The sequence below is a fragment of the Mustela putorius genome, unplaced genomic scaffold (genome assembly GCF_011764305.1).
Source record: "Mustela putorius furo isolate JIRA1106 unplaced genomic scaffold, ASM1176430v1.1 tig00003850_pilon_pilon_pilon, whole genome shotgun sequence".
NCBI lineage: Eukaryota > Metazoa > Chordata > Mammalia > Carnivora > Mustelidae > Mustela > Mustela putorius.
In genome coordinates, this window is record NW_025422002.1 from 11,463,035 (window position 1) to 11,480,346 (window position 17,312).

Genomic DNA, 17,312 nt, shown 5'->3' on the forward strand with positions numbered 1-17,312 from the left:
TTCTCTTTAAGTGTGAGGTAGTTCAGATCTTAATCATATCCTAAGGCCTTTGACTTTCTTTGTGTAAATACACACCCAGAAGGAAGTTTATTTAAGTAGCACAGGGTTTCTCCTGTGAGACTCACCTGAGTCGGCCACCTGTGAGATTCACCAGTAACTTCTGCAGTGCTTGGAGAGATCTAGACAGGACCACTTTCTTTTTGCTCAGTTCACTCACTCCTACCCTCCAGGAACTTTCTCTCTGGGAATTTATATAGTCTGTCCTTACATTTGCTGAAGGAAGCAGCCAGGAGGAAGGTTTGCTGTCAGCCACTGGGGAGATGATTGCTGTTGGTACTGGCCAATTAACCAGCAGGACAGAAAGTTCTTGGACGAACAAGGACACAGCCCCAGCTTTCCCAAAGGCACATTGGAACAGGGGGAGAAGTGAGAGTCTTACTCATGTTTTCATCTCCAGCAGCGTGGCCTAGCATAACACCTGGTACTGCATTATTGCTTAATTAATAGTTCCTGAATATATTAATGAATTAGCATAGCATGAAACCCTAAAAATGGTCATGTTGGGTCAGGACTGTGATGTGTTAGAGTAAGAATTCATCCATTCACTCATTCTTCATTTACTGAGCTCCTCCTACCATTCAGCTTTGGTTAAGCAATGGTTCACAGTCTTGGCTGGATCTGGAGAGTTTTCAAAAATCCTGATAATCAGACCACACTTCACAAAAAGAAAATCAGAATCTTGTCTAAGGGTGGGAGCCAGACATTAGTATTTTTCTTTATTTTTTTAAAAGATTTATTTATTATTTATCTATTTGAGAAAGAGTGAGAGAGAGAGAGCCCAAATGGGGGCAGAGAGAGAGGGACAAGCAGACTCCCCACTCAGCAGGGAGCCTGATGTAAGTCTTGATTTCAGGACTCTGGAATCATAACTTGATCTTGGGGTCATGAGATAGAGCCCCCCATCAGATTCCTCGCTCAGCATGGAGTCTGCTTGAGATTCTTTCTCTCCCTCTCAAATAAATAAAAAGATCTTAAAGGAAAAATAGAGATATGGAAACAATACTGTGGGAACCCAGAGGAAGGAATTCTTAGATGTGGCTAAAGGATATAGGAAAGCTTCGAAGAAGAAGGAAATTTTAAGATGAGTTTTGTGTGATAAGTAGAAATTCAGGGGTGCCTGGCTGATTCAGTCAGAAGAGCATGCGACTCTTCATCCTCTAGTTCCTTTGTCCTTCCATATAAATTTTAGAATGGTCTCCTTCATATCTACAAGACACCTTGCTGAGATTTGGGCATTAATTGCATTAAATCTGTACATCAGTTTGGGGAGAGTTGACACATCTATTAAGCCAAATCTTCTACTCTGTGAACACCGTGTATCTCCTCATTTATTTAGATCTTTTATTTCTTTCATCAGCATTTTGTAGTTTTTAGCATACAAGTCTTGCTGGGTTGACATTTCTTTCCCTTTGGATTCTGAAAATCTCATGTCACTTCCTTCTCATCTCCACATTTTCTGATGAGAAATCTGTTGTCATTCTCATTATAGTAAAGTGTTTTTCTTTGGCTACTTTCAAGATTTTTTTCCTTTAGTTTTCCAAAGTTTAACTATTATGTATCCTGGTGTGGGTTTCGAGAGGCAGTTATCCTGTTTGAGGTTCACCCAGCTTCTTGATGAAGGTTTATGTCTCTTACCAAATTTAGGAAGTTTTCTTCAAGTGCCTTTTCATATGTATACTCTTTATTGTCAACTTCCAGGACTATGCCTACATGAGTGTTAAGTCTTTTGTTATATAGTCCTACAGATCTCTGGGACTTTTTTTTTTAGCTTCCAGTCTGTTTTCCTTCTGATGTTCAGATTGGGTCATTTTTTAAAAAAAATTTTTTATTTTTTATAAACATATATTTTTATTGGGTCATTTTTATTGTCCTATCTTCCAGGACAATAGGTAATTGTCCTATCTTCGAGGACAATAGGTAATTTCTATTGTCCTATCTTCCAGTTCACTAATTTTTTTTCTCTCTTCCTCCATCTTGATGTTGAACCCAACCACTGAGTTTTTATTTTAATTACCAGATGTTTTGGTTCTAAAATTTCCATTTTGGTTCGTTTTTCTTCTGTTTCTTTTCCCAGACTTTCTATTTTCTCATTTGTTTCAAGGATGTTCCCATATGCACAATGAAGCATTTTTATGATGGTTACTTTAAGTGTTTGTTGCATCATCCTAGCATCCCTGTCATTTTGACATTGGTATCTATTGATTGCTTTAAGAAAAATTCTGTATGAGCTCTTCCCAGTTTTTTATATGAGAAATGATTTTCAACTGAAATGTGTGTGTTTTAGGTGGGCATTTGAGATTCTGTATCAAATTTAAGTCTTCTGTTTTATCTGGTGTTATGGGACACTGCTCTGGCAGGGGAAGCAGGAGGCAGTGAGAAGGGGGTATGCCATCTCATTACTTCCAGGTGGGGGTAGAAGTCCAGATTCCCTGATCAGCTTCTGTGATACCTGAAGGGGAATGGGTCTTTATTACTCATGAGCATGAACAAGTTCTGGCTCCCTCCCAGGCCTCCAGGAATAACTCCCTGGCTGGGAGGGATAGAGGTGCATCCTTACTGCTCCCCATGTGGCCTCCACTGACTCTGGGGGGTGGGCTGCAGGGCTGATCTCTACCTGATGAGGATGAAAGTCCTTCTTAAGGACAGTAGGGACACGTCCCCAGCAAGAGAGTCACATCACCTTGTAGTCTGACAACGGTGAACATCTTGGCTCCCCTCAGCCTCTGCTGGCCAGGATGGGAATGGGACTCTAGTGTTTTCTGTGGTGTTTGACTGCAAGTAGACCAATTTTAGTCTAGAAGTTTTCTATTTTGCTATGCTTCTCCTTTCCTGGTCCTTTGGCTAGACACAGCAGGCTTTGGCGGGGGGGAGGGGCTTTTTTAAATTTATCTGTTTTGTTTATTTATCTGTGCCCATTGGCATTTCTGATCTGCCATCCTTTGTGGCTCAAAGTCTCAGATATATATGGCCAAACAAAAACCCAGGGAACTAACACTGTGTCATTCTTTGGGTTCAGGGATCCCTAGCTGGTCTGCCTTTGCCTCTCTGCCTTTTAGAGTTGTCTTATGTTTATTTTAAATATAATGTTCAGGGTTTTTTTTTTTAATTGTACTTAACAGAAAAATAGGGAAAAGTACCTGTACTCAGTCTTCCCTGAAATAGATGTCACAGGTAGTCAAGGTTGAGAACCATTGGTATAGGCCATGAGTTCCATGAGCAATGGGGTTGTGTCTATTTTTCACCTAGCATAGCATCTGTGCCTGATGCCTCAATAAGGAGTTTTGAATGGGTGGATTGGTGGAAAGAAGAGAAGATGGATGGATGAATGGATGGATGGATGGATGGATGGATGGATGGATAAGTAAATGCATATGAGAATGCAACGAGCCGCCAGACTGATTCACACCCACCTATGCTAGTGTACACGTATAACCTCAGTCTAGAGACGAGCCTGGCCCAGTACCAGTAGGAGGCTTGGCCAGCAGGTGGCGCTGAAGAGCCCCCGGTATGGTGCTGGCATGGCTGCTGCACAATCAGGCAGGGGGTCCCTTGACTGAAAGAGACAGATATTAAAGAAACTCCCAATTATCTAGGAGTTTTCTCTTGTAAACATCTCATTTGCCTCTCCTTTATCTTCTGCCAGCTCTTTTATTTACTTCAATATCATACATAATTCTTTTTTTTCTCAAGAAGGAAACAGGCTGGATAACTTTGTTCTTTGAAAGTACCTTTCTCAAGGCTTAATCTCCGGGACTTGGAACAAAAATAAAACATTATTCATTGTGTCCTGAAGTGATACGTGTGTGTATGCTGGGCCTGGTGTTGTGTACAGTGTCCTTGTCTAATGTTAGCACAAATGTTCGTAGTACCAATGCCATGAAATGTTTATTTAAAGCATGTATTTACTTCTATCTCTCTTTCTTACTATAGTGAAAAGGTGGGTGGGTTAGGGGAGGTGGTCTGAAGCCCCTTAAATAGCCTAGAAGGCAGGTATCACTTGGGCTATTAAGGGACTTATTCTTCAGTCATCTTTGGATCTTAGTGCAGGGCACCAAAAATTGTATAAACTCCAGAGACCTCTGTTTCCTCATCATTAAAATAGGGGCAAAAAATGATTCCTTTATCATAACCTGCACTGCGATGATTCAGTGAAGCAACATGGAAACCCTTGCAGCCCAATGCTGGTATGTCATAGGAAGCCCCTTTGAAATACTACTTTTTCTTCCCATTCATTGCTTTTCAATATCAGAGGGTAAGCAAGAATGGAGCTGGGCTTTTTCTGCTTCTTTTGTTTGACATTTAGTGATAATTATGCTTTGGCTTCCCATTCCTGGCCTAATTTCAAAATCCCAGCCTGTCATACCAGTGGTGGGGCTTGGAAAGAGCCAATAAACAAACCCAAAGTCTTAAGCCAAATTATAAAATGAGAGAGGATCATGGATGCACAGGAGGAAAGAGTTGATATAGCTAAGTTTTGTCCACTCTACTGCCTAAGGATTAAGAAGTTGCAATGTCACATCGCAGTGTGCCTCCCACTCTAAGAAACCATTTTATCTAAAATCATAGTTCCAGCTAAAGCTGTCTTTCTGCTAAGCAACTATTTTGCTTATGATATTGCTAATTATGACATTGCTAATGACACTAGAATCATGTAATTGATCCTGTTTTTCCTCTTTGCTGTGGCTCCTGGGAAGCTCAGAGTCAAAATTGTGACCCAACTCCAGTGATTCTCTAGGATCTACCCTTAGTTTAATCCTTATCTACCTAACACCCCTTTATTTCCCTTAAAAAAATTCTGGTGCCTGGTAAGTATTTTAGAAAGCAATACTAGTGTACCAAAACAAGTTTTTAAAACAGACAGAAGTCTGGAAACCTAGAAAGCCTCTTGCTTGGACCACCAAATTTCTTTCTCTTTTTTTTTTTTTTTGAATTTTATTTATTTATCTGTCAGAGAGAGCATAAGCACAAGCAAGGGGGTGTGGAAGAGGGAGAAGCAGGCTCCCCCGCTGAGCGTGGAATCAGAATCGGGACTCATCCCAGAAGCCTGGGATCATGACCTGAGCCTAAGGCAGACACTTAACTGACTGAGCCTCCCAGGCGTCCCTGAATTTATTTTTAATCAACTTTTTTGATATATTATCTATATACCACAAAATTCACCCATTCTGAGTAAATCATATAATTCAATTATTTTTAGTAAATGTCCAGAGTGTATAATCATCATCAGAATTCAATTTTAGAACATTGCCATCACTCCCAAAGACTCCTTCCTGTTTCCACCCCCAGTCTCAGACAACCACTAATCCACTTTCTGTCTCTATGGATCTTCTATCCTGGACTTTTCCTGTAAGTGGAATCATACAATATGTTGCCTTTTGTGGGTAGTTGCTTTTACTTGCCTGATGTTTTTGTAGTTCATCCATGCCGTATTTTGATTATCCATTCACCAGTTGATGAATATCTGGGTTGTTTCCACGTTTTGGCTATTTTTATAATACTAGAGACATTCACATACAAATTTTTATGTGGATGAGCATCTTCCATTGTCTTGAGTAGATATCTAGGTAAGAATCACTGGTTATCATGGTAACTCCATTTAACTGTTTGAGGAACTGCCCGATTTTTCCACAGTGGCTGCACCATTTTTCATTCCCACCAGCACTATAGGAGTGTTCTAATTTCTCAACATTCTCATTAACGCTTATTATTGTCTGTCTTTTAAAAGTATAGTCAACCAGTGGGTGTGAAGTGGTATCTCAGTGTGGTTTTGATTTGCATTTTCCTGATGACTAATGATGTTGAACATCTTTTTATGAGTTTCTGAGCCATTCTTATACTCTCTTGGGTAAAATGTCTATTCAGATCCATTGCCAATTTTTAAATTGGGTTTTTTGTCTTATTACTATTGAGTTGGAAGAGTTATTTATACATTCTGCGTCCATCAGAGGTACAAATGTTTTCTCCCATTCTATAGCTTCTTACTCTCTTCCTGGTGCCTTTTGAAACACAGGAGTTTTAAATTTTGACAAAGTCTAACTTAATTTTCTCCTTTATGGGTTATGTCTTTGGTATTATATCTGAGAAGTCTTCAGCTAACTCAAGATTTCAAAGCTTTTCTCCTGTGATTTCTTCTGATAGTTTTAAGATGTTTAGCTGTTACATTTAGTACTATTGTCAATTTTGAGTTGATTTTTATATAAGGTGTGAGGGGGAGAGGTCTAGATTCATCTTTGCACAGGGAGAGATCAGTTATTCCAGCACAGGTCATGACATTTGTTCCCTGCCTTGTTACAACCTTTCCTCTGCTTCAGGGCATCTGCATATGAGCACCACTGCCCCTCAATGGTAGCCACAATCCCTCCCCTTTCTTGTCACTTCAGTTCATGAGACCAATAGACTGTCTTGGCTGCACAACCCCCATCCCAGTTTTCTAGAAGAAAGAATGCAACTTAGCCCTTCTAGCTCAGATGACATCCTACAGTCCAATCACATTATTAGAGGTCACGTTTACATGGTATAAATTTGGCTGCCAGTATCTACTCCTAGATGGATGATGGTTCCCCGAGAAGGAAGCTTGTGAATTGGGCAGCTACCCCAAAAGGGGTCTATTCTAGGGTCATTATCTTGTATCAGCACTCCAGATTCCCTGTGAACTAGCTTGACATTTCCAGCTTGGGGCTCACAGGTCACATTCTCAAAATTTGTTATTGCTTGACCTGTTTTCAAGTGTTCAAGAAAACAAATGAAAAAAACTAAATAAGGGATATTTTATTTATTTTTAAAAAATATTTTATTTATTTATTTGAGAGAAAGTGGTGGGGGGGAGACAGAGGGAGAGGGAAAGGGAGAGGCAGGCTCCTTGCTGAACAAGGAGCCTGATGCCAACCTCAATCCCAGGACCCCTGGCATCCTCAGATGCTTAACCAACTGAACCACCCTGGGGCTGCAATAAGTGACATTTTAAAACTAAAAGATTCCATGTAAACATCCAGCTTTTATGCTTCATTTTTAAAACAGGCAGATCTGGGCCTGCAGCCGTTGGTGGCATCTGAGCAAGAGTTGTCCTCTTCAGACAGAATGTGCTCTCCAGGTTTCCCCAGTCCCCACCATTTCCTCTTCCTCCAGACACAGAGTCCCTGTTCTTACTAACTTTCCCTTCCTGACTCTTTAGACATTTAAATGTGCACCTTCACCCCCAGAAAAAATCTTCAGGGCCACTCTCTCCCCACAAGGTCATCTACCTCTTGCATCTTACCCAGAGGCTAATTCTCAACCCAGCACTGCCCTACATTCAAAATCAGGCATGTTCCTACAGCACCAGGTTTATAACAGGATTTTGCTATTTGCAGTCTGCTCTCTGCACCACAGCCAGTGGCAGTGATAAGCCTGGATGTTTTATGGAAATTATACCTTGGCGACACTCAATGGGAATATGCAATATTTGGGGTACTTTCATGCATGGCACCTCACTCTTAGAATTGGAGCGAAGAAACTAATGTTCAGACTGAACTGACTAAGATAAACATCCAATGCAAATGAGTCTCAGAGGGTAGAACAGTTTGGAATGAGGAGTGGTGGGTGAGGCAATTTAGAATGTATCAAGAAAGGAATCCCAAACTCTCACGCTTCACTAAAGAAAATAAAAGATGTGCTAAGAATGTGGAAGACCTTTCCTTAAAAATTTTTCCCCAATGGAATAAATCTATTTTATCTTGTTTTTTAAAAATGAATGCAGTTAGTTCTTATTTTCCCCTGTTATAAAACAAAGATGCTCTTATTGTTGATATCTTGGGAAATGCCAAAGATAATAAACATCACCCACCACCCATAGGAAACCACTGTTAATATAACCTAACTGAGACTCACCCTTATACTAAACCTAATAACAGAATGGACATCATCCAGGATAAACAGCATCTGTAAATTTAATTTCATTGTAAGCATTTTTCCATACTACTAATGGTGGTCCATAAATGTGATTATCAGTGACTTCATGATATTCCATTCTGTAACTATCCCATAATATGTTTAGTTCCCAGATGTTAGATTTCTTTTCTTTTATTGGCTATCTTAAATGATGTTGCGGTAAGCATCCTTGTGCATAAATCTATATTCATGTTTTGGATTACCATGAGAGAAATTTTCAACAGTAAAGTTTCCAGGAAAAAATAGAAAAGTCAAATGAAGGTTATCAATATTCATCAATAGCATAAATCTTACCCTGATTTTTGTTGATGTAGGCATCTTTGTGAAAAATAAGCCCATGCTTTCCTTTTTTTTTTTTTTTAAAAAAGACTTTTATTTATTTATTTACAGAGATGACAAGGAGGCAGAGAGGCGGGCGGGCAAGGGGTGGGGGGCCCAATTCGGGCCTTGATCCCAGGACCTGAGATCATGACCTGAGCTGAAGGCAGAGGCTTAACCCACTGAGCCACCCAGGCGCCCCAAGCCCATGCTTTCTGCAGTTGGATTCTTCCTCCTGCGTTTCCTGCTACTCTTCATTCATGTCTTGCTTTTCAGAGCCCATCCAACAAATGTCCATTGAGCATCCCTCATGTACCTGCATGGCACCAGCATGGGACAATGGTGGTGGAGGAAAAGGGGTGGCCCTGCTGTAAAGAAGGGGGTGTCTCCTTGATAGTAATTGGTGTCTCACGTTGGAAACAGAAATAGTAGACACTTTCCGTGCCCCTCAGTGGGTACTCCCTGTTTAGTTAGGGACAATCAGCTGAAGAAAGAATGATAAGCTCGGTGTTATCAAGGGGTGTTAGAGGCATTGTGGGGATGCAGAGGGAGAGCAACTAAGAGTTTCCAGGCAAAGGGTGCTCCATACAGGGAAACATCACAAGCAAAAGCATAGAGGTATAAAAGAGCTTTCTGACACCTTATCCCCTGATGCCTTCCCAGATTCCTCATTCCAACAATTCCCTCCCAATTCCTCACACTCAGCTCTGTACTTTTTAAATTTTTTAAATTTTATTTTATTTATTTGTTAGAGAGAGAGAGATCACAAGTAGGCAGAGAGGCAGGCAGAGAGAAAGGGGGAAGCAGGCTCTCCACTGAGCAGAGAGCCCAATGCAGGGCTCGATCCCAGAACCTTGAGATCATGACCTGAGCTGAAGGCAGAGGCACCCCTCAGCTCTATACTTTTATTCTTTTTTTCTTCATCCTTAAATTTCTCTTCTTTCCTCCTGGTGAACTTTTACTCATCCTTTGAAGCGCAGCTCACACATCACTCCTTCTCCAATGTTCTTCTTGACATCTGCACTCTACCTTGAGAGAGGCTGTCCCTCCTTCCTCTGTCCTGTCACCTGCTTTGATCTTACTTCAGTCATCATATTTGTGCAGGTTACATTCTAGAATTTTTTTTTAATTTTTTGATGCTGTTCCTTTATCTTTTGTCTTTATTCTCATGTTAATGGACAAATTCCTTGAAGTCAGGGACTGTGTATCAATTAGGATTTGGTTTGGCTGTGTGTGATAGAAAACCTAACCTAACCTATCCCAGAGAGGGAGAGCCCTGACTGGTTTGGCAGCTTTGCAGTCATCAGAGACCTCAGCTCCATCCAAATTGCTGCTTCTCATTTTGTGGCCCTTCCTCATGGTCCCAAGAAGGCTGCGTAAGCCCTATTCATCCTACTACCATTCCAGCCAGCTAAAAGAATGAAGGGCCAAAGAAAATAATCTATCAAGACAATTCATTGCATTGTTAGATAACATCTACCCTTTTTTACCTTGAGCAGAAAGCTGTATTCTTTGGCAGTTCAAGGTGTTTATTCTTCAGTTAGACCATAGATCTAAACTAAGGATCATTTTTGGCTCCCAATGGATATCTGGCAATGTCTAGAGATATTTTTGGTTGTCACGACTGGGAAGAGGGGGAGGATGCTACTGGCACCTAGCAAGCAGAGACCAGGGATACTGTGAAACAGCCAACAATGCACAGAACAGTCCTTCACAACAAAGAATTATCCCGTTCAAAATGTCAATAGAACAAAGGTTGAAAAAGAGATAGACCCAGGTTGGAATCTTGAGTTTATCAGTGTCTTCCTAGCTGTGTGACCCTGAGTTGGTTACTTCACCTCTCTGAGTCTGAGCTGACCGTTTCCTCATCTGTACTTTGGAGATCATCATAAGACCTCCCTATGGGCTTGTGGGAGACATTTAATAACTAATATCTGAAACGCTTGGCTTGGCTTGGCTCCTTACAATCTTAGCTGCTCCAGTCAGCATTCCCAAGGAACTGGAAGAGATGTGGACTACCTTTGTTTACTTGCTGCCACATAGGCCTGATTGGATTAGACTATTTGTAATCATGCTGGAAAAAGTCCCACTGCAGCTAATGGTTTTGGAATGGAGCCATTGCTTTAATTCAAAAATGATGGCTTGCTTGTGCACACAAACCTCTTTAGAGAAAAGGGATTCATTTCTGCTTGTCACCCGGTCCTCATTACCTGGGGAATTAGCAGAGCTTTTCCACCCCAACTGCCTCAGAGGACCCTCTCAGCAGCCTAGGGAGGGAGATAATGATGTTTCCCTGCTTTACAGGTAAGAAAATTGGAGGTGTGGCTGTTTATCCAAGCTCCACACAGCCTATCAAGTGGCAGAGCTAGGAGGAGAACCCTCTCCTTCGTCTCCTGCTTCTCAAAGGACACAGAGCTCTAAAGGATTTATAGGCACCCACCTTTCTTTTCCAATTGTCCTGTCCGAAGTGCCTCCTTGAGCTTCTGTTCTCTTCTCAAAGAACAGCCCATTGCCTTCACCTTTTCTGTAGGCTTGACCTTGATCCCAGAGAGAGCCCCTCAGAACCCTCTGGGGTTTGGGCAGACTGAAGGGAGCATGGCCTGTGTAGCATGAGGGTACAGTGAGGATCCATGTCCCCACACAATCCCACACTCAACTTGACGTCCCTTTGGCATTTGTAGAGAAAAAACTATTCAGTGATCTGCATTTTAAAATGCATATCCCTGAGGGAGGTGAGAGTACCTTACATTAGTTATCTCACCAGTCAGGGCATGTTCGGGATTGGGTATAAGGGCCAGAGAGCAGGAGTGGCATACAGCAGCCACACAGACTCTTGCTCAAGAGGGCCCCTGCCTCCGTTTCATGTTCTGCTGTTGCCATCTTGAAATTCTTAATGATTGTTTAATTTCTAATTTTAAACTGGGCTCCGCAAATCACGTAGCCAGTCCTGAGTGGGACAGGAGGTCACAGGAGGCAGCAGCCAAGATGGGTCTGCAGGCAGCAGAAGGGTGCTGCGGTTGCCTTTCTAGGAATCCTCCCCAAATTCCATAGCTTCAGAGGGCAAAAGTGGATTCTCTTGCCTCTGAAGCAGATCACTGAGCTGAAGGGAACCTTTTACCGGTAAATATCTATTGAGTGAGTAAGTTCTTTTTTTTTTTTTTTAAAGATTTTATTTATTTACTTGACAGAGATCACAAGTAGGCAGAGAGAGAGAAGGAAGCAGGCTCCCCACTGAGCAGAGAGCCCGATGCGGGGCTTGACCCCAGGACCCTGGAATCATGATCTAGGCTGAAGGCAGAGGCTTTAACCCACTGAGCCACCCAGGCGCCCCTGAATAAGTAAGTTCTGAATGGAGATGCTTTGTGGCACCTGCCTCTCCCTCACTCACTCATCCATTTGACAAATATGTATTGATCTTTAGCTTTTATGTTTATGCAAACTAACATGTCTAAGCTACGAAGGAGAACATGTGATAAAGAACTAAGCTTACAGTGATAGGTGAGGAAGATAAACGTATGTGTGCTACGTTAATTTTCCCCAACGTCTTCCTAGGAAAATTACTGATAAAATAGAAAAGTTGCTCACAGACCTGTATCCCTGGGAATAAAAATACATGTTTATAAAAAATTAAAAATTAAAAAAAATAGAAAAGTTGGAAGCATTGTACAGAAAACACCTATATATCTACCACCAAGGTTAGGAATTAACATTTTGCTCTTTCTGCTTTATTTTATGTCTGTTCCTTTATCCCTTCTAACCAACCATCCATCTAATTCTTTGATTCATTTCAAAGCTGTAGACCTCATAGATTTTACCTCTAAACGCTTAATATGCTACAGTAATTTTTAGTTCAGTAATCTCAATTCAATCATCACAACTTTTCTTTTTAGTCAAAAAGGGAAAAAATCAATGATTTTTTAAATCAAAAAATCATTTTCTGTCACATTGTTGAATGACAAATAGTATACACACAGTGAAAAGAGATTCTCTGTGTGCAATGAGAAATGTGGAAAGAGAACTTTCTTCAAGGCAACAGAGGGTTGCAGAGGGTGGTTGGAGCTACCTTGAAAATACCCACCTGTAGGAGTGTTTGGGGAACTGCTTCTGTCTTTGTCCCAACCAAAATCCAAAATAAAACTGAGATGAACCTCCCTAGCCTCTTTCCTCCTTCCTGTGGTGCCTGTGGACAATTCCAAGGGGTGTGAGTTTGGTCAGGGCTGAAGGTGAAGCTACGAGGTCCTGATTCAGGATGTAAAGGTAGAGAAGGAGAAGGCTAAAGCTGTAGATCTGGGGCCTATTATCCTCACAAAGCTGATGGCTGAGGCTGACAGGGGTGAGTGGGGAAGGCAGGCAGGCAGACAGCAGAGAGTGACAAGAGCAGAGAGCAGGGCTGGGTCACAAGAGAAGGTGAGGCTGTTCAGAGGAGGCACACTCGAAGAACCTGGAGTGTTGCTCTGATGGGCAGTTCTGAGCTGGAGGAGAATATGGAAAAATACCCAAAACAAAACTCTAAACAGGATACCTGGAAAAGCCTTTAGAGATCACCCACACCGCCTTTCACATTTGACCCGTGAGAAAATGCAGGCTGAGAGATCACTCAGAATGTCAGTGGCAGAGCTGGGGCAAAATCAGTGCTGCTCACGTGGTGCTTTTATAAGAGTAACTCAAGGATTCCTCCCAGAAGGATCAAATGCCTTAGGGCCTACCTTTTTATCTTTAAGAAATCATACAAATTTATTTTTCATCTCAAGAATTTATCTGGCTTTGTCCTAACATGAAAGTAGTTTGCTTTTGCTAAGTTATTAAGAGAGATTTACACTCTGTTAGGGCTTCTCAGTTTTCTTCAAACTAGAGTACCATATCCAGCCTAGACCAGTCAGAATGGAGTCCATCTTCCCAGAACACGTGCAACATGGGACTTATACAAACTTTGTCCTGCTTTTGCCCAGCTGCCTTACTAGAATGTAAACTCGAGGAGGGCAGAGATTTTTTGTTTTATTCACTGCTATATTCCCAGTGCCCAGAATGATGCTGGGAGTTCACTAAATAGTCATTGAATGGATGAAGAATTGAATGACTAAGGAAGAAGGGTATATAGACTGTAGGTAACTAGCAGTATCTACTGCCTTAAACAGCATACAACCCCAGTTAGATCAACTTGATGGTCCCAAGTGACTCTACTGATCTCCAAGGCTCTGACCTTAATCCTTGTGTCTTTCTTCTCAGGGAGGGAGCCACAGCTGAAGGCTGCTCTCGTGCCAATGACCCTTCCCAATTCTTCCTGCACCTTCGAAGACAAGATGTGCGAGGGGAATAAGACCACCATAGCCAGCCCCCAACTGATGCCCCTGGTGGTGGTCCTGAGTGCCATCTCCTTGGTCACAGTGGCACTCAACCTGCTGGTCCTGTATGCTGTGCGGAGCGAGCGGAAGCTGCACACTGTGGGCAACCTGTACATTGTCAGCCTCTCCGTGGCAGACCTAATCGTAGGGGCTGTCGTCATGCCCATGAACATCCTCTACCTCCTCATGTCCAGGTGGTCCTGGGGCCAGCCTCTATGCCTCTTTTGGCTTTCCATGGACTACGTGGCCAGCACAGCATCCATTTTCAGTGTCTTCATCTTGTGCATTGATCGCTATCGCTCTGTCCAGCAGCCCCTCAGATACCTGAAGTATCGTACCAAGACCCGAGCATCAGCCACCATCTTGGGGGCCTGGTTTCTCTCCTTCCTGTGGATTATTCCTATTCTGGGATGGCATCACTTTATGTCACAGTCCTCGGGACACCGGGAAGACAAGTGTGAGACAGACTTCTATGATGTCACCTGGTTCAAGATCATGACTGCCATCATCAACTTCTATTTACCTACCTTGCTCATGCTCTGGTTCTACGCCAAGATCTACAAGGCTGTACGACAGCACTGTCAGCACAGAGAGCTCATCAATGGATCCCTCCCTTCCTTCTCTGACATAAAGATGAAGCCAGAGAATCCCAAGGCAGGGCCCAAGAAATCAGGGAAGGAGTCTCCCTGGGAGGTTCTGAAAAGGAAATCAAAAGATGCCAGTGGTGAGCCTGTCTTGAAGCCACCATCCCAAGACCCAGAAGAGATGAAATCCCCAGGTGTGTTCAGCCGAGAGGAGGACAGAGAAGTAGACAAACTTCCATGCTTTCCCCTTAACATTGTGCAGGTGCAGACTGAGGCAGAGGGGAGTGGCAGGAGTTATGTAGCTATTGACCAGAGCCAGGGCCCACTCGGGATGGATGAACAGAGCGTGAACATGCATGGGGCCAATGAGATATCAGAGGATCAGATCATCGGTGATAGCCAGTCCTTCTCTCGGACAGACTCAGACACCCCCACAGAGTCAGCATCAGGGAAAGGTAAACCTAGAAGTGCATCTAGCACAGGCCTGGATTATATCAAGTTCACTTGGAAGAGGCTCCGTTCACATTCAAGACAGTATGTGTCTGGTCTGCACATGAACCGAGAACGGAAGGCCGCCAAACAATTGGGTTTTATTATGGCGGCCTTCATCCTTTGCTGGATTCCTTACTTCATCTTCTTCATGGTCATTGCCTTCTGCAAGAGCTGTTGCAATGAACGTGTGCACATGTTCACCATCTGGCTGGGCTATATCAACTCCACGCTGAACCCCCTCATTTACCCCTTGTGCAATGAAAACTTCAAGAAGACATTCAAGAAAATTCTGCACATTCGTTCCTAAGGGAGGCAACCAAAATGATGTTTCTGAAGAAAATGGAGGATGAAGACCTGTGAGTTGCCAGGCACCTGGGCTTTCTGGAGTCAAAAGACTAGTCTTAAGGACTAGGTAACTTGGAAAGTTCTAAGGGACTGTTGGCAGAATAGCAGATGGCGGAGGTGGTCAGCAGACAGTGTACGCTGAGTAAAGAGCAGGATATTTCCAGGAGAATCAGATCTGGATGAGTTCTCCTGCTCCTCAGGAAATGTGGGAGCCTGCCTCAGACTCTCATTGTAATTCAAGCTTGAAGACTGGAATTAATTGGAAACTGAAGGGACATGTAGAGAGAGTTTCACTGCTGAATCAGACGGAACTCTCAAGCCTTCCTGGAATGGAGTTATAGGACTGTGCAGAGACCTTACATATGCAGATTGATGCTGTCCCTTCCAGGGGTCACCTTGATAGGCATGACAGCAATTCCATTGTGACTGTCACTTCTCAGAACATCTCTCCTCTGAGCCCCTTCTGCAGCTTTCTGCAGTACCTGTGTCTGAACCAAGTTGGAAATTCTGCCTTATTATTTCTCTTTCACACACACATCTTAGAGTTGGTAGGAAATTATGCAGCTTGTACATTCATTGTTTTCAACTCCCAATTCCTTTTGACTAGTAACAAAATAATGATAAAAGCTACCCTCAAAAGAAAGAGGAATGGGGTATTTTTTAAATGGTTGCACAATAAAAACAAACAAAAAAATGGGAATGGGGAGAAGAAAGCCGTATTTCTTGAAGGCTGGGTCATGCTTATCTCACTGAGGCTCTATGACACTCCACAGCAGGAGGATGGTGTTATTGAGGAGCAAGTTGAGGTGTGGTGAGGTGAAATAAGGTGCCCGACATCACACAGTTAGAATGAAAACCCAGTGGGGTTCCAGCTTGTTGTCACATGTTACCTCCAAAAGGCAAAAATTTGTCCTGTTAAGTATACAAGACACACACACACACACACACACACACACACACACACACACTTCCTGAAAGTGGTGGCAGTTCCAAAAAGATGTGTTGAGAGAAGGAATGGCTGACGTAGACTATGCCCGAGGCTGCAGAAAGTGGTACTTGAGGGCATAGTGTGCATTTTTATCTGTGAGTTCTGCTGTGTTTGTTGAAGAAAAGTTGTCATGTTCTTTTATAGTCACACTTCTTCAGTAAAAACTAGCAAAGTCATGGGAACATCCAGTTTTCCTTGGGGTTTATATTGCAATCTGGTTGTGATTTATATTTTAAAACTTAATGCCAAACTGTCATATATGTAGCAAAATGGAGTGCGTGCACAAGCTGGTATTTTGTCTCTTGTGTTCCTGTTTGCATGATCTGTTAGAATGACAGATTTTTACCTACCTAAAATATGATATTTGAAACTATACTGAGTTTGATTTATTTAATTCTACCTTCCTGGGTCTCTTCGACTGAGAAGATATATTGAAACGTACTGTCAGATATTATATAGGGTTTCTCTTTGGTTTCTGGTTACCTTTGTAAATGTCTTTAGGAAAGAACTTACTTTTTATAACAAGCTTCATTCTCAGCTTGGCATCTCCCAAAATTCCTCTTGCTTAAAACTGGGAGAGTGAAAGAGACTTTTATGCTGGGTTTAAAAGCTGCAGTTGGTCTGTTCCCAAGTCAAAAAACATTTCCCAAATGCCCATTATTTATGTTGATAAATGGTTGAGGCAACTAGTGAAGAAGACAAATGTTTATGAGCTCTGGTTTTGGGTTGAAGAGACCTGGATTTGAGTCTGACAAGAACAAGAAATGGTCAATATAAATTGTCAGAGCATTAAAAAATGAGGCCCATGCATTACTGAATGCAGTGTTTATGGTGCCTGCTGAGTGTCCTGTACACAGTGGGGACTCATATGTAGTTTTAAAACATGCTGAAGATACTGTGTGCCAGACCCCATACTTTACCACTATTATCCACTTTAACCTAAAACCAATATAATGAGGGAGAGTTCCGTGATTTTACAACTAGGCAAACTGAGGCACAGAGAGAAACTGGGGAAAGGGAAAGTAGAAAGTGGGGGACAGAAAGAGCATAAACCAAGTGGCATAATATTACTACACTCAAGAAAAATCTACATTCAAGAACATATTCTGTATTAATGTATTCAGAAGTTAAATATATTCAAAAGAAGAATAAACCATCCTTAGCTTTTGATAAATAGAAATTCCTTCAAATGATTCTCTGAAGACCACATGAAAAGCAGTCAATTACCACATCACATAAGTCTTTAAAAGATTGTGA

At 42.2% G+C, this 17,312-nt stretch overlaps 1 protein-coding gene across 1 annotated transcript in view; it reads left to right on the forward strand.

Annotated features, from left to right (window-relative positions):
• Positions 1-16,234, forward strand: part of HRH1 (histamine receptor H1) — a 73,707-nt gene extending 57,473 nt beyond the window's left edge. Inside the window, exon 2 of the mRNA XM_045063316.1 lies at positions 13,531-16,234. Within this exon, the coding sequence (XP_044919251.1) occupies positions 13,531-15,029 (1,499 nt within the window). The 3' untranslated portion in view covers positions 15,030-16,234. The remainder of the gene's footprint in view (positions 1-13,530) is intronic.
• Positions 16,235-17,312: the final 1,078 nt, after the last annotated feature.